At 33.8% G+C, this 25,106-nt stretch overlaps 2 protein-coding genes across 4 annotated transcripts in view; one reads left to right on the plus strand and one right to left on the minus strand.

Annotated features, from left to right (window-relative positions):
• Positions 1-25,106, plus strand: part of LOC126855304 (uncharacterized) — a 140,297-nt gene that overhangs the window by 79,768 nt on the left and 35,423 nt on the right. The gene's annotated exons all lie outside the window — the stretch shown is intronic.
• LOC126855313 (basement membrane-specific heparan sulfate proteoglycan core protein-like) overlaps positions 1-25,106 on the minus strand; it is a 247,012-nt gene that overhangs the window by 77,606 nt on the left and 144,300 nt on the right. For all 3 annotated transcript variants that reach the window (XM_050602854.1, XM_050602855.1, XM_050602853.1), the window contains one exon: positions 23,857-24,011. In XM_050602854.1, coding sequence (XP_050458811.1) covers positions 23,857-24,011 — 155 coding nt within the window. The remainder of the gene's footprint in view (positions 1-23,856; positions 24,012-25,106) is intronic.

Here is a 25,106-nt window from a genome sequence, read left to right on the forward strand (position 1 = left end):
GTTAATCCATTCTGCATTAAAAAGACTTTAAAGAAAAAAGAGTGCAGCAAACAGGTCAGAAGTAAACGAAACAATAGGACAAAAGATAAAGAGGTCGTACGTATTTATAGCAAATTTAACATTACATATAAATTGCAATCATGCAACAATTTGCATACAAATATGCTTTTTAAACTTTTTTACTTGTATAATATGTTAAGGAAATTGTTAAGAGGAGCGGGATGGGAGGGACGAAAATAGAAGTATGTTAAAGAAATGGAAATTATATCCTGAAACAACAGAAAATGGAAAGTAGAAACTAGTCAGTGTCAGAAGGAAGATAAGAATAAAGTTAAGAGCAGTGAAAAGAAAAACTCTGGAAATAAAGTTAAGTGTAGCTAATTCGTTTTTCCTTTGAACTTATTCGTTATTATATGAAAGCAACGTAAAACCATGAAAGATACTTAGAAATTATAAAAACGACGAAATAACAAATATAAATGTTCCACAATATTAAAATTAATAATATCTAAAAAAAAGAAGTTTCTTATTTTTAAATCATATATATATATATATATATATCAATCAATATCATATATATATATATATATATATATATATATATATATATATAATCAATCTTAAAAATTGCCTAAAAATGAAAAATTTTCTCACAAAGAAAAAATTACATGTTATATATAATATTTTTTTTCATTATATATAATATTTATATCTTTAAAAATTTTTACTAATCTTATATTTTGTGTACAATCAATGATTACGTACACGTATACATTTCAACGCTATAAAACACATCATTTTTTTCCATGCCAAAAAATGAAGTGTTTATAAAATATGTACATTTGGGCTTGCACCAACACACACACACACACACATTTGTTCTTCGCGCAAACTATTCATATCTAGCATTAGACGTGATGCATAGTAGGAAGTAGTTTCGAAGCATAGTGTTGGTGTGGAAGTTGAAGATGATCAAGTAGAAGGCGAAGAATAACACTGCAACGTGGTTGCATCGAAGCTCGAGGACGGATTACGTACGCTCAACTTTATCTCCCCGGATTTCTCATACCACTGCCGTTCCGCCTTCCTCTTTATCTTCTTCCCTCACAATCGATTTCTCAAGCATTCGCAAGAATTTTAACACTAAAACACGGACCCTACAGCCTCAAGTTATTTGATGAGTAGGTGTGTTATTAAATATCCTCCAAGAGCATTAATGTGGCGTGTGTTGTATCATGGAGTCATAAATTATACATGCGATTGGGCAACTATCTCTTTATGGAAATCCTATGCATACCAAAAAAAAAATATAAACAAATCTTGAGCACATTATAATTAAATGTTAGCTGGAAGAGCACTTCCAATAATAAAAATACATTTTAATAACTAGCTTCAATCATCTCTTGTGACAACACCTGCCGTCACCAGACTCGGCAGGACAACAGTACGCGAATAAAGCCCTGGAGGAGCGATAAAAGTGCATTATTTCAATAACCGAAGCGATTCTTCCGAGCCAGCGGCCTCCGACGACAGGAAACAACATCCCTTGGCATCCGGCCAGGCGGTAAAGAAATGCCGAAATCCCGTCTTCCCAATAATCGGATGTGTTCCTGCAGTGTTCCTGGCACAATGCAGTTATCCACTTCAATGAATTTATCCCCTCTACCCTGACGATCTATCTACTCCGCTTTTTCCTCCCGGCGGCTCCAAAGCTTTACTAGATTCTTCAAACTCTGCTTCCTTCCGGAATTTGTTGGCCTTCTTCATGGTCCCTTACGTTCGTCACGTAGATCATAAATTTTGATTTGCCACATTTCAAAAATACCAATGTGTGTATGTGTGTGCGCGTACTTAAAATTTTGGATATTTTTAAATTAATTGGATAGATATAAGTAAAGTCAATGCGCAAGTACAATACATTCGAATCAATAATTTCAGAAATTTTTTAAGTTTAATTTCAATTCTAATAATTTGATTCTAATAATTTTATTGATTTTTACCACTTGTCTGTTATATAACATTCATGATTAATGATATTAAAAAACAAAAAAAAATTATAATAATTCTTAAATCATTCTTTTTTAACTTATCAATTCTATAGCAAAATATAATTTAAATATAATTAATAATTAATAATAATATTAATAATATATTAATAAATAAATAAATAAATAAATATAATCTTTTTCTAAATATACAAAAATAATATTTTATTTTCTTTTTAAAATTGCCGATTAATCTGTTTAGGTTCTTTTGTATGCCTAGACGCGTTTGCGATTACTGGGAGAAAAAGAAACATATCTTCATCTGTCTTTTGTAATATAGAGAGCAGCGGGTCATTGGGGCTAGCAGATTCTGCATGTTTCGTGTGCGTTCGGCTTTCCAAAAGCTTGAGACAAATATAAAGTGCATCTTGCGTTACAAGCTGAATTTGGGTTTCCAAAATCACCATAATGCTGCGGCACCTATTCGCTTTATCTTCTTTTCGAGGACCGCTGCCCGCATTGGCGTCTTTAAACCGCAAGTGGTTTAGGACTGACCTTACGTTTCGTGACCTGTGTGCAAAATATTTTCTACACTCTGATGTATTCCTTCTCTTGGCATTCCGAACATTTCCTCCCGCTCCTTTACCCTATAGTTCTCTCCATGGATCTACGGCGGGAACGAAACCGATGTTGCAACGTATATCCCACGGTGGAATCAATTTCCAAACTTCGAATGTATTCGTGTCTCGTAAAATAAAACGTTGCTCGTGAGACTTATATTTCCGACGAAACAATCCTGGTCATGGCTATCACATGTTTATTGTTTCTTAGAATGCATTAAAGAATAAAATCACAATTTTTCTTTATATTCTTTCGCTTCTCTAAATAATTTCTATATCATATTGCAGTGAGATTTTTAGAAAGATATTTTGTATTAAATAACAAAATATTTATGTAAATATAACAATCTTTTGATTATTATTCACACTTATAAAAAGATCATTACAATTAAAATTATAACACTTTGCATGTTAAAAAATTAAATCAAAAAAATTTACATTTAATTAGTTGTGATGAACTCAGTTCTTCTCCGAGCGTATAATAAATTTTTAATGCTATTTTTTTTGCTGGATGGTTATTATGAAAAATAAAAAAAAAATAAATAATCCGATTTCATAAAACAAAATAATCTGCACTTTCGATGGGGCAATAAAAATAATATAGCGACGGCCTCCCAGCCTGAAAAACAATTCCTGTTTATGAGAGAGAGAGAGAGAGAAAGAACCGTACGATCAAATAACAGCTACAGCCACGAAGCCTTTATTATCGTGAGCGTGATTTTAATTAGAGAAAATTATTTATTCGAAAGTTTGATGCTAACTAACTTTTAGTAGTACGCGAATTTTCGATACTTCGCGGATAACGATTTCGTTGAAATGCGAGTAGATTGGTACAGCCAAAGTTAAAGGTTAAGAAGGCGTGAACTTACGACAATTGGATGCTAGGAGCAAAACGTATGAAGCTATCGGAAAACTTCCGGATATCTACTATTCCTTTCGGTCCTTCGGGAAAAAAGCGATTTATGATGGTCCAGCTTTTTCTCATTTTCGTGATACGTCGAAGAAAAAGTAAGATATTTTTTGATTTCTTCAATCCACAGAAAAATACGACATAAAAAGAATGCAACAAATATTCCCTTAGTGCACTGTGATCCATATAGAATCGATGTATCAATGTTTCGATTCTTAACTGCGATTTTTCTTTGGCAATATTACTATAAAAATAAAAAGAAAATATCAGTGTATCGTCTTAACACAAAATACCTAAAAGAATGAATAAAAATTATAAATTTTCTAAACATTTTTATATATTTCAAAAGACATTTGAAATTGAATCACTTTCTTTGTTTCTTCTAATATAGAATTTATAAATTTAATAACAAGTATATATTAAAATAAAATGACAAAATATTATATATATATATATATATATATATATATATATATATATATATATATATACCGTTATTTTTGTACAGAGAGACCAACTTAAAATATAAATTTTTATGTCACATTTTTTTTCAGAAAAATTCGAATTTTTCAATATTATTTTATTCCTGATAAGACAAAATATTTTTTTCACGAGTTTGCCTAAAATTTCAAAGAACATGTAAAACCTCTATATAAATTATTTTAATTTATTAGAATTTTTAATATTTGTTAAAAAAGAGAGTTTTTTTATTTCAATCTCTCGTCTATTAAACTGTGATAAAAATTACTATCATAAAATTTTTATTTACCTATTTCGGCGTGGTCGATATTCAAATATATTATAGGGATATAAATTTTTATTTTTTTCAATTATTCCGTTCAACGAACCACTTTTGTAATCAATCGACATTTCGGTATGCGTATCGCCTTATATTCGATGGATTGTCCATGCAATTATTAACGCTGACAGGAGTTGAGGATCGAAAAAACGGGAATGCTCGAATCGATCAAATGCTCACGAATTTCAAAATGCAAACGAATTTCACGAGAACTCGGGACGCGGAGTAGAATTTGCTTTTCTAGAGTGTTGGAACGTATCCAACACTCAGGCAAAGTGAAATAATATCTTCAATATTCGCCAGAATCTAGCGCGTACAAACTCGTTGTCCTCGATCGAATATGTCTGTTGGCTTCTCATTCGATATTCGACTTTTAAAATTGAGAATATCGAATTAAAGCCTGGTAATGGGATAATGTCTAGTAGTATATGACTCGCAAAACGCGTACTTCTTCTCTGCAGAATTTACATTTATGAGCTTGAAATTACATTATGATCACGAAAAATATCTTTCAAATAATTTATATCATAGAATTACAAGTTATATTAAGTATGTTGTAATTGCTGTCAATAATTTATTTTATAATCATATTGCAATTGGTTTAATTAGTTAATTAAGAACACGGAAAGGGTAAAATACATTATTACATTTTCCTCTCAATTTCATAATGAGTAACAAAATATGGTAATACGAGAATTTATGAAAATAAATTTAAGTCAAATTACGAATATGTAATATCGTGTACAGTATCGATTTATATCGTAATGAAGATAATTTAAAATTTAAAGTCTTTAATTAACACGCAATATTATTTAGATAGTAACTAGGAGAAAATATTTCACGCATAATAAACTCATTAATTATCTTCTCCCTTTTTCTCTCACTTTCTTTCGTAATTATTGTGCATATATTTTATGTGGTTTCATCGCATTCTGTAGTTGTTATTTCCATAAAGAGATAAACTCTTTTTCAAGAATGCCATTTGTTCAGAAAATTATCAAGTCTCACGAACGCAGCGGTCCATAAACAATCGATATAACTGGAGCAAAATCGCTCTTCTATCCTCGTCGATCTAACCGATCGCTTTTTCTAGTGTTTCGCTCAAGCCACCTCCCCTAGCGTTCTAAATTTAATCAATCTCGATAACAAATGTACATGCTTGTCAATAACACGTCTCGGCTCCGCGCGCGCGCGATAAAAATGCCGCGATAAACGTAAGGCGGATATCGAATATGGCTCGCATTTTCGCCCATGATGCTCTCGCTGATCCGCCCCGACGATCGTCCGGGCGATCAATCGATCCCCGGGATCTCCCTCTCGCTTCCTTCGCTAATACCGATGCTGAAGTATCTCTCTCCCCCGCCGTTTTTCGCGCATACATATACAACGAACAAGCACGGTACTTGTACATACACATACACACACACACACACACACACACACACACACACACACACACACACACACACACACACACAGCGGCAACCAGTTTCCAGTTTTCCCGATCTCAGGGGAAGAGATCTCCGCGCGCGCAGGTGTCCCGCGGCGAAGATTCCCGGAGGAGATTTCCCCGAGAAGTCTGACGCGCGAGAGTATCGCTTCTCCACAGCGTGTGAGATTGCGTTCGAGGTGTGCTTTTTCCCTCTTCCCTTCCCTGTCACCCGATTTCCTCGATTGCAATGGTCTCTTCTTTCCTTTGCCGCCACCGCGACGTCGATGCGGCGACACGAGATAAGAGCGGACAGGGAAGTAACGCGGGGATCAAGAAAGATTGAGAGAAGTGTAAGCGAGTGTAAGTGAAGGAATGATGGATATGTGCTTCATTACGTTCTAGCAGAAGAGCTCTTGGAAAAATTGCATTTATGATTAATATATCTTTGATCGAATTTTGCAAAGAGATAAAACGAGTCGTTTTGCACGGAGATTGACAATGAATCGGTAATACATACTTTTGCTAAATGCACAATTTTATAAGAATATTATTATAAAATCTCGCCGATTTTAGCAAATTAAAATATGTACTATATAAGATAAAACGATCAAAATACGTTCGCTTATACAGATAAAAAGCACAAGAGGTCAATATTGGAGTTTGCTCTCTCGCCTTCATTGCATGTTAAGGGTTGGCAGCTTATACTCTGATACCATTTGTCGTTCTCTCAAGGACTTCGTCTTTGTGTATAACCGCAGCTGGCAAACCGAGGAAATCGGATATACGCGAGAACTTCAAATTTTCAGTCGCATCCGCCAGTCTCGGAACATTTCTTCTATTTTTACCGATACGCCGGTGAAGCGTAACGCCGATACACGGGAAGTATTGGTATCAGGACGAAAGAATACTTCCTGCTATCGGTGGAGGAGCTTACGCACGATTCGACGAATGGCGATAAATGTGGGGCGGCGATTGGGTGCGGTTCAATAGATACTTTAGGGCTCCTCATCCGTATTTCTTTTCTTTCACGATAAACTATATGCCAGCGATAACACAAAAAAGAGAAAGAGATGTTTAATCTTTCCGCCGTGATTGGCGTGCACAAGAGACATCTGAACAAAACTATTTCTCTCGCTTTCTTCCGCAAGTGAATTCCACTCAAGCGAAACATAAAACCATTTCTTTCAAAATAAATGATATAGAAAAAGATTTAGGTTGTGCCGTCGTCGTCAAGAATCAATAGAAAAGGAGCCAATACTTCTTGCGATTCATAATTAAATTTTACAAGCAACGTATTAAAAACAAAAAACGATTAACTATGTTGCTTTGATAAAAAGCAGTCGTAATGAAAATTAAGTCAATTTATATAACAAATTATATAGAAAGATATTATTAAAAAAAAAAAAATTTTAGAACAAAATTTCTGGAAATTGAAAAAATGCAAAAATGCAAATTTAATTTGACAATAAAATAAGCATATGCAATGATTGAAATGCAATGCTACGATCTACTGAGCCATTTTTCCTGGCAAGCGAATATTTGATATGGCACTAGTGTAGCGCAGATTAATATTTACAAACCATAGATCGTCGTCTAAACCAATATTTCATGCTGCCCCGAGTGTGGCTGATTTATTTTGCCTTTCTGGCAACGCTACATTGTATTCGCTTGAAAGTAAGCGGTGTATCACGCAGAAACGACGACTCGCAATTCATAATACGAAATTGATATTAAATTAGATATCCATCTATAATGCGTTTTCTTTTCCACGCTAATATTTAAAAAAGAATTTAAATTATTTTTTATCAAGAGAACAAAATATTGTATTAAAGAAAATTATGCCTTAGATAGCAACAAAAATAAAAAAATAATTGATATTTATGAACTCTCATGAGTAAGACAGTTTTCTGTAATTTAATATTCATACACAATAAGAATTATTTCTGTACATATACGTATGATACATAATAGCGTCCGTCTGACGTAATGACATAAACAAATTGACAGTAAACAAAAAAACGAAAGATATATTTAGCGAGACGCTACCGTGTCTCTTGATATCGTATAGAAGTTCCTACATTTTAAATTTAAATAGTAAAAGTTTCTGCCAACACATTGTTGCTATAATACAAATGTACAATAACGGCTTGAAAAGCTTTTTATTTTCCCGCAAAATTATTTCGATCTGAACATCTAATTAAATAACAATTTTCGTAAATTACGTGTGTATAATCGATTGGTCTGGAATTGCACGAGAATTATAGAAATTGTAATCTCTCGAAAGTTTGCCGGGTTCTTATATTCTTGCTTTCACAAACTCGAACTCCGACAAGGAGACCTTCGGATTGGTCCAATTAACGAATCAAGCATTCCGGCTTATGGTTTTGGAACGTCGATTGACTTGTGGTGGTACTTTTCCACTCGTTTGTGGAAAAGTACTAACGTTGCCGCATGCGCTCTCGACTTTTCTCTTATCGTTCTGGCTGTCGAATCGTAAGAACTTTAAATGAAGTGAAGCCTTGAAACAAACTAATCACTTATTAATTTATTGCCGATTGAGTCGTGCAAAACGCTCAGAAACAATATCGGTGTTTTAATTGATGGAGCCAAAAAATCGGAATCGAAAGTCGGTCATTTGAAAAAGCTTACTATATCTTTAGTGTATATAACACCAAACGTTTGTACGTGGCGTCTTGCTCAAATATTTATCTTTGCCTCGCCGTTACGTCTATATTTGCGCACGAATTACGTGAAATCATATAATACTGAGAGAAATGCTTTTTCCTAATATAAACGACGTGACTAGATCCATTAAAAATCATGGCAAACGTAATAAAACATTCAAATTGTAATAACTAATGCATAAAAAACCAAATATATTTACAGCCTATTATTTTTTAATTCATCAAGAACAAAACAAGTCTTTAAGTATTTTATGTACAATTTTTATAACATGCTAGGTACTTATATGATTGATGAAAATTGGAAGGAACTGATATTTTACTTAATTCTTGCAAAATATAAATGCCATTAGATGACTCTATTAATCGTTGCTTTTATTTTAAATTTTAGAATTAATTACCTACATCACCTTCAGAATATTACAGGAGCCAAGTGTTCATTTATTTGCAGCTTTCTGTTGGAAGCTAGATTGAGCAGCTCATAAATCTGTCAACGTAACCCACGTGGCATTAACTGTAGTAAATTAGATTTTAATTCGACGGTTCTGTCTTAGATCATATCGCGTGCAGCGCCTGCTAAATATTCGGTGGACGCGATTCGGGCTGCAGGCGCGACACGCGATTAAGAGGAAACGGTCCTGGGGGACGCTAATGTCTTCCGCGGGCAGGTGTCGTAGATGGATGTGGTACGTTAATGCATAATTCGCTGGCTCTAATATGTGGGCTATAGCACGTAAATCGTACCTTAACTTGTCGCTGCATCCGGTCTCTATTGAGTCATGTCTAGTGATTAATGTGCCTTATCGAGTGTATAGAGATTGGTATTAAAAAAAGGTTATTAAGTCTCCGCGATATACAAGGGTTCATCGTGGTTTATTTTATCATGTACCAGAAACTGGATAAAGATATTTAAATTAATTATAAATATATCGTGACACATTGTGTTAATCTCGATGTGTAACATCTCAGAAAAAAAAATAATAATGCGCGTAAATAAATATTTCTTTAAAAAATCTGAAAAATTTTTTATCATTACTTTATCTTGATGCATAAAACTATTTGGGAAGTATACATTATCGAATTTATATAAATAAAATTTGCGGTAAAAAATACATTAAAATAAACATCGTACAAAATTGTACTCGTGAAATAAATCGTGGGACATGAAAAGACGAAAACACGCGAACGAGAATTGTTTCGTAAATTGCAAACACCTGATATATTAGTGGTTTAATTCAGAGACCGCGCATTAAGTTTTGTATTCCCGAGAGTACCACGTCACGTGCAATTCACGGCAAATGTTTACAACGTCCGAGTATTTCATAAGCGGGTGCAATTAGAAATCTCGAGACGGCGAATCCGTTTTATTTTGAACGTTGCACTTTTTTTCTCTTAGAAATGTGTCCACAATGGATGATTATACAGACTCTCGGTGGTGCCCTTACAACGAAGAAGGGAAACAGGAAAACCTGAGCTTAAGGTTTTATTTATAGCCGGACGACCCACCGTTAATCTGGAAAATCTGTAGAGTACCGTGTTGTGCTCGTAAATTACCGAGACATAAATTATTATTTTCCGTGCAAAACAGACCGAAGACTAGAAACCAAATATTGCTCTTTATTCACGAGCATAAATTATTCAGAATATCCTATAAATTTCTCATATATGTTCGATAATGACACAAATTCATTAAATCTCTCTGCAAAATTTGCAAAGTTAAAAAATCGTAAAACATTGTTTTTATGATCATATAATAATTTAATTTAATGCACATATTAAAATAGTAGAAACTATTTATACACAATGGAGGTATTTTTCGTTAATGTTGGAGCGTATGTTGGAGTAATGAGATATCAGAATTTCGTAAAATTAATAGATATCTTGTTACATTAAATTATATTATTATAACAGCAAAATGTTGAACTAGTTGTAATGAGATTGCGGTCATTAAAGTGGGTAGAACGCTACGTCAAAATATAAGTGGATTATGTACATGTTACAAAGTCTATCTATATCAGAATGCTTTCATTAAATATTTGTTTTCGTGCTGATAATCGGATTGTACATTTATCGATAAATTTTTTTTCAACGGATTTAACTATTCTATTTTTTTTTTTTTTAACACTCGCGTCATAACAGTGATTCAGATTTATTGGATAAACGGGACAATTAATCACAAAATGCAATATAATAACTTTCTTACAATAACAGAAAAACAGTTAACATATTAATGAATGTACGTAATTATATAGAAATTTTTTTATCAATGTTTTACAGATTGTTGACATATTTTATATGAGAGACATATAAGAGACGATCGTAGAAGAAATTTTGATTTAAATATAATTTAAGAAATTTAGTATGCAATTTATCAGTTTCATGGATATTTTACAGTGTCAATATCAATGTGTAACTTTTGTTCGTAATATTATTCAAATAACAAAATGTTGCAAAAAATTGTAATAAAAAAAAATTTTGCAATAAATTCAATAAATCCAAAAATAAATAAAAGGTATCCTAATTCTCCAATGAAATAATTTATAAAGTATAACAAAAAGATTAATACAACATGAATGTGTAATAAATAGAAGTCAACCAACGAATCCTTTTATAAAATATAGACAAGTTTATAAAATATAGACGAGATATTTGAATCCATCGGCTGGAGATATTGCATCCATAAGAAAATTGCCCGTTGGCTTATAAATATTGCACTCGTGCGCATTAGCCGGGATTTTCTGTTTCGTTCTCATATCGAATTTCCATCAGGGATAAATTCTTGTACCCTAGATGCGTCCCGAGGATACCAGATAATGCCGCGTCATTAAACTAAGACGCGCTCAACAAAGGACGCGGATAGCGGGTACTATTAGGCCGGGTACGTTGATGCCACCTCTTCTTACTTCGTCAGCCGGTATCGCATAATGTTTTGCACAAGCATACTCAACAACAATGGCCGGTATTCTCCGCTTCCGGTTTAACGGTACATCTCTCTGTCCCTTTACGCCAGCTACAGTACATTAGAGGCCCTCGGAAGAGAAGCCGCGCAAATTTACGAAGCGGTTGGGGAAGCGGTAATGAGAAAACTCTCGAGTAGAGATCGAGCGTAAATCTCGTTTTCCTTTTTTATCTAGACTCTAGAAATAACCAAATCTCACTCTAAAGAATAATTGAGTACCTTACCACGGCCGGCAACAAACTTTGAGTGACTGATATATAGATTGCGTATTTTTTTATTTTTTTTTTTTATTAATGTACAGGAGATTAGAAAAAAGTAATAATAAGAAAAAAGTTATACATAAATCAACAAATATAAATTTTATATATATATATATATATATATATATATATATATATATATATAAAATTTTCTGTTTTAAAAATAAAGATTTTTAATCATAAAATCCAAGCTTATTTCCGATATTCGCATCATCACAGAGACTGGAGAATATCTATCACGTTGATTAATTTTTATTTACATAGCGACGATTTCCGAGTTCTGTGGCGCGTTCACTACTTTTTTCTTTATCGTTTTGCGAGTGCGAGTATTAGTGATCTCTCGATATGAAAGCCGCATATCCTCGGATTTTATAACGAGCAGCACAAACCGTACATACGTTGCGCATAAAAATATTTGTCAGATCGTCAATGTTAACGTAAAGTTTTATAAATTTGTAACTGCGTTTTTTACGACTCGACAAAACATCATTAACAGTACATCTAAATATTTAAAGTGCTTATAAATCCAATTATCACAACGGACGCATTTTGCATTTGACATATGAGAAAAATATAACCGGCAGAAAAATACATAAAATTTCTTATTACAAGCGAGATCAGTTCTTTACAAATATATGTTTCACAACAATATACATATATAGATATATCTTTAAAAGAATGTATTTTTTTTGAAGAAATGTAAAAAACCATTCTGAATTAATACATCCCAAATAAAGCAAAAATAAATTATCATAATTCAGAAATTAAAGTATCTGTCATAATGTAATTATGCCAAAATATATAATTATTAATTGAAACATAAATAATTGGATAGACTTATAAAATAAGCATGTAATTAACTTTATTCATAATCGAACAACCATGTCTTTAACTTTAGGAGAGAATCTGATTAATGAAGACGTCATAAGCATGTTAAATTTTCACCTGAATCCAAGGTCCTTATTTTCGGTAATGGCGTTTCACTTTTAATAATTTCCCACGGAATCTTTTTTCGAGCACACAACTTTACTTCTAATAATCTCTCACTTAAATTATGCCTGCGCCAGGCTGATAAGAGGCTAAGAGGCATTTTTGCTATCGACCGTCATCGGCGCTTTGCTCCCTTTTGCATTCCTCGTTGTTCTCCATTTTTCCCCTTCGATCCCCTATTCTCAGCCCAGTCTTTTTCTATCTTACTGGAGCTTTTCTCCAATATCGGGAAGAGTGCAGCTCGTTGCACTCGACTTAATAGATTACATTGCGACGGATCGAGCTTTTCGCTTGGAATAACAACGGTGCGGCACGAAATAATTAATAAAAAGAAAGAAGGAAGAAAAGAGGGTAAGAGATCGAGAGTCGCATACTGCCTTAATCTATAAGACATGTTAATGATACGTGAGCGATGAAAGAATAAAGAAAATAATTTCGTGTAAAGAATTAAAGAGTGTATTCGTTTAAAAAAATTTAAGATAAATAATAGATCTAGTTTCTTCAGATTTTCAAGCTATAATTCACATATATGAATATGAAGTCCAATGTAAAGTTTCATTTTTTTATAATTCTAATATTATAAATCAATAACAATATATGTATTTATTATATATACATGTATATTAAAAAAATATTAAATACAATTTATTGTATCGTTAAATATTTTATAAAGCTTATACTATTACTTCTAAATGTTAAAATTATCTAGTGCATTCAATTGCATAAGAGCTTTTGGCATCTCAGCGCGGATAAAGCGTTACTGGGATAGCCATAAGGATTATTCCGGCACTTCACTCCGCATTGGTCGTCGTAAGCGTAAATAAAGCTAATTAAGGAGAATAATTCCCCGAGTGGCATCGTCCTCTCAGTGGAACAGACAGGCGTTACACCGGCGCGCATCGCCTTTCAATAATGCCGTTTACTTCGTGTGTTTCATTCGTATTGTATGCCAGCAAGCGTCATTCCTGTCCGTTGCGGTTAATAGCCGCTCTCGGAATTGGCTTTGGAAATGTTCCCTTGACTGACCCGTTTGATGTTTTGTTTGCGCGTCGAATTTACTTGCCGATGCTCGATCGAATTACATGCACCTTAGGGCCGCGTCGTCAAATTTGATCCAAATCATTTATCGAAAATAGAAAATTGTGCCGTTTTTATCCGCATTTTACTTGGCACGTTACTTTATTTTAGAAAAATATGATAGATTACGTGCGAATAATGTGTCAGTGAATAATGAACTCGATGTGTCAGCAATGCTGGTATGGTTGCCACAGTTTGAAAGGATATGACAGATGATTGATCGTCATTCATTAATGCAGTTTTTAATAACACGTGAATAACGCGCAACTACAAGTGCCTTAAAACACACAGTTATGCTCTTTTTTAATAATTTTTTCCGGATCAATAAATCTGTTTACATTTATATATATTTTGACACAACTCATATGTTAGAGATCTTTTGCAGCGATTAATACAGAGATTTGTAGATAATTTCTAAATGTCGCGTATATATATTTAAAAAAATTCTATTATTTATTGATAAGCAATGTGTAAGTTAGTTAATAAAAATTTAATATTCATTAGATATAGTATAAAACTTTACATATACATGTCTAACTTTAAATTTAAAACTCCAATATATAAAATCAATACACGGATAACTCCTCAACATTTGTTGACGAACATCAATAGCATTATGTTGCGCGCTTTTTCTAAAAATCGGATTTTGGTAAAATAGCGTTTTAAAAGAGCCCAGATTTTTTTGTTCAAAAGCTAAATTAATAAAAGAGTATATAACAAGTTTAAGAGTTCATTTTTATTCATTTGAGGAAATAATAGATCAAAACTGGGTTAATGAATATGACTTTGTACAAAAATTATTTCTTCTTGAATGTTACCAATTACTGTCAACCAATGTTAGCAAAGATCATTGTCATTAATCTGCTTGCAAAGAAATTGTGACAACTTAGCTAACTTTGAACTTCTCCGGTTCGTTGAATTTGGGGCAAACGTCACAATAAATTCCGCGACAAACGAAGACTTAGAAGCAGTCGCAAGAACAGGCTAATTCCATCTGGGCGTCTATCTGAGCGAAGACAATCCCTGAGGAACGGGTGCCAATTATACCCGGTCGGTCTTCCATCGGTCACAGTAAATACAGATAAAGGTAATTGAAAGCAATCGTTTCTTACGAACCGTTGTTCTTCTCTTTGCTGAATCGGAAACAAAAAATTCGATCTATTTGTTCTCGCTAGCCATTATTGTTAATTCCGCGCATGTTCCTTTTATACAATCGGAATAAACAGATACAATATTCTTTATAAAAAAAAAACATTTCCGCGAGAGCATTCCCAGCCTCCTCGCAACAGATTTATCTTTGTTACTTACGATCAAAAGTGGAGAAGGAAACAATCGCAGTTTCTTTCTCTTAACTTTACATCTGTTGTATTAAATATACAAAACTGCTATTAGATAAATTATTTTTTTATTTTATATTAATTATATTAAATATATTAAAAATTATATTATATATTATATATATATATATATATATATATATATATATATATATTTATATTAAATACATATATATTAAATATATTAAATATATTAAAACGCAAGCAATTATTACAAATTTTCGTCAAATATTCTTTTCTCGTTACATTGTGCAGTGTCCCTATTTATATTTCCTGTATTGAAACTGTACGGCAATAGTTTCCGTTCTGCGTTCGATTGACACTTCGTTTGAGATATTGGAAATCAGCAATGTAGTAGTAGATGGTTTAGTCGGATAATGGACAGGACTCTTCGTCCACTGAGCAAACTTTAGGACAGAGGTACGTAATCGAAAGACACTTTTGGCGGAAATCCTAGAGAATACTCTCGTTCACAAACACTCCATCTTGTCAAGGATTACTAGAGCGAGTTTCGTATCCGCACTGACAATTGGATATTTTTTTTTATTCCCTTATTACGTCTTTGCGAGAAAAATGTTTTGTTTTCCAGTACAACGTTATGCTCTTATATATCACTTAATGATACTTGTGAATTCATTTTCGAATATTCTCGTAAAATCTAATCGTAATACGGTTTATATGTGATAGTAACTTTCAATGTAAATTTATCGCGTATGTCTTCCTGCTCTATAAATCCGTGCCGATGAAAATTTCCGGTGCGTTAAACCGCGCGTATACGGCTTTTATACAACATGAGTCGACGAAGAAAATGCAAGTCAGCATTCGCTCAAGAATGCAAAATGGTAAAGGTCTACTCAACCCTTTTGCTATGTAGATATTATTATTATTATTATTATTATATAAATACTCTGTCGCATTCATGCTAATAAATTCTTTAATAAAAAAAAAACAATGATTTGTCTCTCTGTTTATATATTTGTCGCAAACACATTAAACAGCTCACTAATTAGCTGCAAACAAGAGTGCAGTAAGTCAAAAGTCAATTAATGTCTCTGGTATTCGTCGAATTTTGTAGGTGATGAGGTTAATAACTTTAATAAGATTTTCTGTGAAAGGTAATGGTACTTGAAGAAGTACTCGAAGGGTCAAATCCCTTTTGACGAGGGATAAAAGCTCTCGAAGATGAGAGCGAGAAGAAAATGGCAGGGGTGGTGGCAAATAAAATTTAAAAATTAGAGCGCCATGGCAAAGTCATTAAAAGGATTTTAATTAAATTATAAATACAAAAATAAAGTTTATATATATAGATATCGATTAATTAAAAAATAATAGATTAATGTATAAATTTTATTTAAAATGTACAAATTTTAAACAATTACTGCTATATTATTGTTAGATAATTCTTGCTTTATATTAAAGATTATTTTTTCTAACAAGATATTAATTAAAACTATCTAAAAAAGAAGGATGTATATAAAGTAAGTGAATTTAATTAAAGCGACATAATTTGTCGCTTTAATTAGTTTCTCTTCAAATAATTAAATATTTTCTTCCACAATTTTCAATACTAAATTAGTATTAGTTATCAGACTATTGCGCCAATTACAGATTATAAGTAAAATATGCTAATTGGATTTGCAAAATAAAACCATTGAGTAATTAGAAATCAGTATTCGTAGTTCATGTAATGAGTTGCCAGTAATTGAATACGTTTCAACGAGAACCAACTTAATTATCTACGTATTTCAGCTCCTTATTACATATATAATAGCGATTCTAATTCTGTGTGAAAGTTCGACTTTCAGAATACACGATATCTCAGAAACATCGTGATTACTGTGACATATATATGTACATCTTAATAATATTTTTGCGACGTTTAATCAAATCTATGCTATTGTTGTAAGATTACAACAATTAAAGCTATTCAAATAAATATTTTAGCAAACTTAGAAAAATCATGTGGGCAATTAAAAAAAGCATAAAAACATCATTATATATATTTTACATTTCGATAAATATAATTAAAAAAATAAAGCTTTCCTACACTATTAACAAAGGTAACAAAGTTAACAAAATTTATTAACGAGTTCTTCGAGAAAAACGATCTAAGATGCTTTTGAAAACAGTTTAGCGGAAGAAAGAAATAACTGTTAATCGCTGACATGATTTTTCGGCACAATGCAACGCGGGACAAAAATTGGCTATTGAAAATAATCGAGCAATTATCACAAGGTACATCGGGGCGCGACATCCGAATGCTTCTCATCTCGTCTCTCCTCGATCCCAATTAATCGCGAGCTCACCCTCGGCGATGTACATTTCACGTCTGCCCCGTCCCAAGAGCCTCGTCGGCGGCCTTCATTAAAGCGCAATTCATTCCGCTGAATATGCATCGCGGCCGATCCCGTGACATTTTCGCGAGGAGAGAGAAAGAGAGAGAGAGAGAGAGATATCGCCTCGCTGAACCGCGCCGAAACTGGCACAAAACCGATTTCTTCCCGAATCTTCAGTCGCGCCATTATCCCAATTGATGCCCCGCGAGATATCTCTCCTGGGACCATTTCGAAGACTTTGTCCCGTCTATCTGTTTGGCGTATGTATACACTCACACAACGGCAACGGGACACAGATCGTAGACACGTGTAACATTTTCCCTCCCTCCAACCTACCCCTTCAACCATCAGCTTCAACCCCCTCCACTTTGTCTCCCGCTTTTGCTCCCTTCGCCCCCTCCCCAACCCCTGTTCGAGTACACTGACGTACCCTCTTGTCGCCTGTTACTATAGCCGGTGTCTTCGTGTGCGCGTATCACAAGCGGTGCCCAATAAATCCACGGTTTAATTAAACTAAGTTTAAACGGAACCCTCTCTCCCCTTCATCCCCTTCTCCCTTCTCCGGGTTGGTGCCGTCGCGCGGAGCAGTTATATGTATTACGTTCCTGATCCGCCGCTAAATCAATTATCGGAGTTAGCGACGCGACGTGAAAGGGTGTCGCCGGGAAATACCTTCGGGCGGTTCGCATATTGTACGCTGCGCTTTTATTTTCGAATGACAGACGTTCGAAATATTCCGCGACGGATTGAAAAAAAGAAAAAAAGAAGCGCGGCTGCGGATAATAGCGGAGATTACGCGTCATGAGTGAGCGAGGTTTTTTTTTCGAACAAAATGTGATATGAGGTTGCGCGTTTAATAGAACAATTGAAACGATTTTCTCGTTATAACGTCTGAATGTATAAACATCTTTGTATTATATTTTATAGCCTGAAAACGTGCCAATGTAAGTGTTACGTTACAAAGCTTGACGTTTGATTTTTGCTGTTCTAATAACAAAACTATCGTTATATTCGAGGTATGATTGATAAAAAGCTGTTATTAATATAGTTTTGTTGTGCAAAGTAAGACTCTTATTTATACAATGGCAATCTAATACAAAATTCAACGTTATCGCAACAGCATCGATTTTTTTCGTGCATTGTTCAACGCTTTAAATATAAAAATACAAACATAAAATTTGTACAGCTATGATCGTTGCATTTTATAGTGAAATAAACAATGCATATCAACGGAGCACTATGTAAATAGCGAACAGTTTATTCCGCTGAATTTTACACGTATCCGTCGTGACTCATTTCTGCTTTATTGATTTGGAGAAGCGGAATACGCGGTATCGCGTAAAACGTGCAAATTTTTAAATGGGAAACGAATCGGTTTACGATGCTCGCCTCTACCTGCTGCTGATTTATTATTTAATACCGCCGTTAAATGGATGAAAGGTTAGCCTGGGCTTGGCTATATTTTTGACTATTAAAATCAAATTTTCGCCCATTCTCCAATATCACGTCGCAGAACATTATATGTTTCAAGAGCACTCGCTCTTCATTATCATAAACAGATATAATGTCGCACAAAGAGAATCAGCGACGACAGAACTTGGTGCGTTCTCTGTTATGCCTAATGAAAATGCAAAGCCGATTCGCACAATCAAATGTTAACCCTTGTAGCGTGTATCGGAATTCCTTCAACAGTACGCTTCGCTTTGCTGATACGTAGATATACGATTAAGCCTAAGCCATTCGAACTATTTCAGATGGTACATGCGATGGGAAGGGCTCGATTAAACAGATTACTTCCGATCCATTTTACAATCAAGCCGGCTGTTCCGCTTACAAGCTTGGCTGCGATGAGAAATACGATTGGTACCTTGGTTAGCTTTCTTTCCGATAGAAAACCGCCGCTTGTTAATTAAAGCGAAAAATTCTCATTTTTCAACACATCACTTTATGTATTGTAATTTATTTTAAATATATTATATATAACCATCGTGCTTTTTAAAGTTACCAGAAACGTTAATATTCGATGTAATAATCGAAGTTTTTCCAATATTATAATAATTATATAAAGTACTTCTGCAATTCAGTTAAAAAAAAAAAATTAACTTTTCGATAATTTGTGGCATATCATATTTCCATTTTTTAAATAATTAAAAAATTAATTATATTATTATTTAAAAAAGGATATATAGAACTATTGGCAAAATTCACACTGCAACATGCGAATTGTGCCGGTTAAAGTACACCGTTTACAGCATTAAAGTCACGTTCGTCCCTTTATTCAATTTGGTAGATGCCTTCCGACACTTATCCTTTGATCTTCGCCAGCTATCCATACTTGCCAATATAACAGCAACGTGCATACGTATTTTGAGAGAGGTTTGTGCCAGTTACGTGTATGCTGTACGCGACATGTATATCATGGACGTAGTGGCGGGCGGTCTGACCCGATACTCTCAGCAACCACTTGGCCGGGTATGCTTGATCGGTTCATTTGCCAGCACTGAGGACGCTCAGTCGGGGATAACCACCCTTGCAATCTCTATTCTTGCTTCTTCTACTATTCCCAGGACCTTGCGTCTGCCAATTAAAGGCAGCCCTTGCGCAACCAAGACGATCATTAGATACATGAACACGCTTATACGTTGTATATACCGGGTGTTTTACTTCAATTTCCGAAGTCGTGTATCTTCTACAGCTTAAAAAGCATTTAGAAATTCGAAAAGAAAAACGTAAAAAGCTATTTGTATAAAAAAAAAAAAAAAAATTATTTAAGTGAGCAATGTTGAGACATATTTTCTCTGTGTTATGTATGTGTGTATATAGTTTTTTCGTATGTATTTTTATTATTTCCGACATTATTATATTATATTTTAAAGTATCAAAACTAAATTTTAGAAAAAAGAAACAAAATTATTTTAATTATAAATAATGCCAAAAATTGTAGAATTTTTCTCAATTATTCTTTATAAAGAGAAAAGAGGTAGTCACCATGTATACATATACACACACACACACACACACACACACACACACACACACACACACACAAATACACACATACGTAGACGCGGATGAATGAACCTGCAATGTGGCGCGTGCACTCTTGGGAATTTCAGCAGCGAGTAAAGACAAGTGGTTTAACGACCGTCTCTCTTGTTACGACAGCCGGGGGTGCCCAATGATGCGTTAAAGTAAGAGGACAATTGTTCCGTTTCAAAATAATAAAGCCCCTTGATAACGATGTTATGTGCTGTCATACCGAGATTGCAAGCGTTGCGTGTATCTAAAAAAGCGTTGAACAATTGATCGCGCTCGTTATAATGCGAAGCTTGCTGAAGATAAAACTAACTCTTTTCTTCCGAATTCCCTTAAAGCTAATTAAACTTTAGCTTTATTAGACTTTCCTTTTCGTGATTTAAAACTTTACACGGGCACAGAAATAGAATATCCATAATAATAATAAAGCAGATTAATCGATGACATTATGGCGATTAAATAATATTATTTCTACCGAAACAATATTCAATGTATTATTAAAATTGGGAACATTAATTTGTATATCGTAATAAATAAAAGATATTTTGCGAGTGAAGAATAGTTAACTAACAATAAGCGGAGTGTTAACAATTTTGTTTTGCAAATATTATAAAACTATCGCGGATGATCGCGCGCGATTAAAATCGAACGAATGTTATTAATAATGTATAACTCGCATCCTGTATATACGCGAACGTATTATACGCTCTAATACGCGAATATGCAGTGCAAAATAAACATTAAACCTCAATTGTTCATTACGCAACTTTAATGAATTTAATGTGCATATTGATATCGCTCCGATATGTATGCTAACTCGGATAAACACTCATAATTATGCGAGCATTTACGTTATAAATCGAATCCGGTTTGCCGCCCAATGTACAATATTCCAGAAACCGCGCGGTTTGACACAAGTCAGATAATGTAATTGACATAGATTAACTGAGAAATGAGAGTTTCACGTCATTAACAGATAATTGTTTATTTAAACTTGGTGCGTTCGTTTTTATAAATTTATATATACACAAACGGAAACTGACACGAATATATATATATTGAGCACGAAGGAACGACAAAATACCGTAATCAAATGTGTCAACATCTATACGCCTTTTACACACAAGGACAATTATCCTATCAGGACATTGCATTATTGCTACGCAAAGTGTTAATGAACCTAGAGGCGCGCATTTCCTTTCACGAAACAGGAAACAAGGTTTAGATAATGCAAACGAATTCATCCAAACGAGGTCTCGTCGACACCCTAGAGTATCCAGGATCAAACAATAACTGACTCTGTTCGTTTGTATTTGCACAGTCATAGAGGAAGAAACGCTTCTTGTTAAACTTAACAAGAAGTTAATTAAACATAAATCATCCGAAATTACTATTTTGATACGTTTGCTTAAAATATCTTACTAAATTTATTGCAAAATTAAAATTTGCATTTAAATTACATGCAAAACAGATATCAAGTTTTAGAAATAATGCTTGAAATTACTGGAATTAAAACTGGCGCTTATTATAACTAGAAATTCCAGATTATAAGGAAAGAAAGCAAAGATGCTACCAGAGATGTTCATTTAAATTAAATAAATAGAAATCAATTGGTCGATTAAATATTTCAAATATTTAATTATTTTATATGGTGATTCCAACATATCTTCATAATGTGTTTAAAATATTGTTTCAAATATATATTATAAAGAAATATAATTGCAAAAAAATTAATAATTTGTCACGATTAGATTTGTTTAATAATAATAATAATAAAAGATATAAACTTGTTAAGCTCATTCGTGGTTGAAACTTAAGGACATTGCAATAAACATAATCTTAAACAAGCAACTAAGTTAAACGATGATATTTCGTTGCAAGTGTTTGAAACTCGAATCTGCCGTGAAGCGAGAATTGAACATTTGACTTTCTATGTATCCGCAGTACACTAACGCGTCGTTAAAGTTTAACGATCCGTTAATGTCTGTCGAAGATAATACTCAAAACAATTTGCGGCGGATCGATAAAGTGTAACGATGTCATAAATGCTTTTTGTGGCCCACCATGAAAGCTCCACTCTAAAGATTAGGATCTTATTGTTAGCAAAACATAAAACCACCCATCGATCACGCCAATGAAATCCAACGGGAATATAATTCGTACGAAATCAACATACGAGAAGAATTTTATTTAATTAAGAACGAGACGCAATCTTTTTACTCCTCTGCGTTGATTGAATAGCGACGTTAAGAGACTTCGTTGCATTCTGCGCGCGGATGCCGTAATAATGGCGAGATTTGCATTTAATCAGGCTGGAGCCTCTTGCGCTTCTTGCTGGCCGTTGTGAATGCAACCCGTGCAAGAATGTCTGCGCGAGTTTTTATCCCGCTGTTACTCTATGCGCGGACGTCGTGAAAGCGCTGCCGTTATTACACAGCACGTTGGATCGCGCGAGTTCTCGTAACTGTTTGCAGTTAGCGGCGAACTCTCTCAGCACCGTGTTATTGTTCACTTGTCGAGACTTTGAGAGTTCCGCTGTCCCATTTGCATCCCCTAACGATAAACGTTCTTCCGAGAGAGATTTCCATACCGATGCGCGCAAAGTTTCCGCGCAATCGCGACGCGACTTTGCAATTATGCGGTATTAATTGTAGACAGGGAAACAAATATTTGTTATTATGAACGTATAGAGTACAAGCATGTTAAACTGAAATGTTTTCGATTACGTTGTTCGAGGGTAAATATGCTCAGTGATGAAGCAATCAAATCGAATCACTTATCAATTAAAGTTCAATTACATGGCATTATATATCAGCTCGTCGAATAAGCGCCGTATACAATTTATTTGCATTAAGAGCGCTTTGAAAAAAAGAAAAAAAGAAAAATTATCTTTTCAATCGATTTTTCTGTAGCGCGCGATTCTACAATTCTCGCAAGTACACAGAGCCACAAGTTCATGTATCATAATCTCGGATCTCTGTTTCAAGCATTTTTGAAGTAACACGACAACTTAACATTGTACGAGAGTTATCGTTTTTCAAACTAGCAATTTCACAACATTAATCAACGTGATATTAAATCAACGGTAACACGGAATAGCAGCTCGACTTGATAATGTGTGAAGTAATACGAAATGAAATATGGTGTGTGCGAGCGCTGCATGTTTTATATTTTTTAAATAAGGTTTTAATTAGACTATAAAATCAAATATCTTCACGCTATTATATTACACAACCCATTATTTATGCTTCAAAATTACCCCGATAATTTTTTGCGCTAAATAAATAATGAATAATCACTAAAAAAGAAAATTGGGAGAATTGGTGTATTGCCGACGAGAGTTCTCTTTTCCTGGATTCTCCGACTGGATCATCCGACGTGCAGGGGGAAAAAAAACAATGGATATGTGGCAAATGCATAAAAAAATCACTCACCACACGGTCGCCTGGATGCTTGACATAACAATTCAGCTCCGCCGTCTGGCCGACGATGGCAGTGACATTTCGCGGTGCAATATCGTCGAATTGAGGTTTGTCCCAAGATCTCGTCGGTTTGCTTCCTGCTACCACGCTGGCGATACTAGAACCACCTGAAACAAAACATGTCACTGTGAGATGGTGATATCAAAAATGTAAAACAATTCTGCGAAAATATCTCCTTATTTAAAAAATTAAATTTTAGAATTTAAGTTTTTCTTAATTATTTAATTTTTTTTTTTTTTATATCAACTCTATAACAATAGCGATTGTTTCTACTGTAAAGTTTGCTCCTGTGAGCGCAAATTAATTTCATATTTAATTAATCCCGATGGTCAGCGATTAAGAGTAATTGTGGCTCTAAGTTATGACACGAATCAACCCTTCTCATCATTAAACTCATGAGGCGTTAAGTTAGTTGTTTATTTAATTTATATATAAAGACGGCTCTGATGACAGTAACATGGGAACTATTTAACATAACAATTAAAAGTTTTATTAGAACATAATAGCCCTAATACACTTGTAATTAAATTAGACGTATTTTATATTAGATTTTCTGCATGCAAATAAAATCTATTTTTTTGTGTACCAGTATATTTTAAAATAATATTTTATTTATCCCTAATATTCTATTTTTTATTTATAATTTATTTTTTTAATGAAAAGATTTTCCAATAAAAAAAAAACTTTTCTCGGAAATTTATGTAAAAGAACAATAAAAAAAAAATATAGAAAGAGAGAAAGAAAGAGAGAGAGAGAGAGAGAGAGAGAGGGGGGACGGATACTTTATATCTAATATTCTCTTAAAAATATTTAACGTAAATATATGTAGACACATTACATGTATTTTATTAAAAATTATCGGAAAAATATTGTCGAAAGAACGTAGTTGTCTGTCAAAAAGTTTAACAAAGCAGGTAAATCCGTGGACAAATCTTATCTAACGAAACATTGACCGGGCTATATAACTCATGCTAAAGTCAAAGTCAAAGTTAGATGAATATGGAAACTCAGTATACCGTACATTCAAACGAGATTAGACGCGGAACTCGCTTTATAACATCATAGTTAGCAGTCTGAGTAAAAGTTGCGCATGCCGTAGGTAATTGCAATAAGTACTTGATTAAGCACGAACTTTTGAGCATTATAAAGTGTCATATCGTTGTTCACAATCATATTTAGCATTCACGAAACGATAACGCTCA

This window comes from Cataglyphis hispanica, chromosome 15, assembly GCF_021464435.1.
Source record: "Cataglyphis hispanica isolate Lineage 1 chromosome 15, ULB_Chis1_1.0, whole genome shotgun sequence".
Taxonomy (NCBI): Eukaryota; Metazoa; Arthropoda; class Insecta; order Hymenoptera; family Formicidae; genus Cataglyphis; species Cataglyphis hispanica.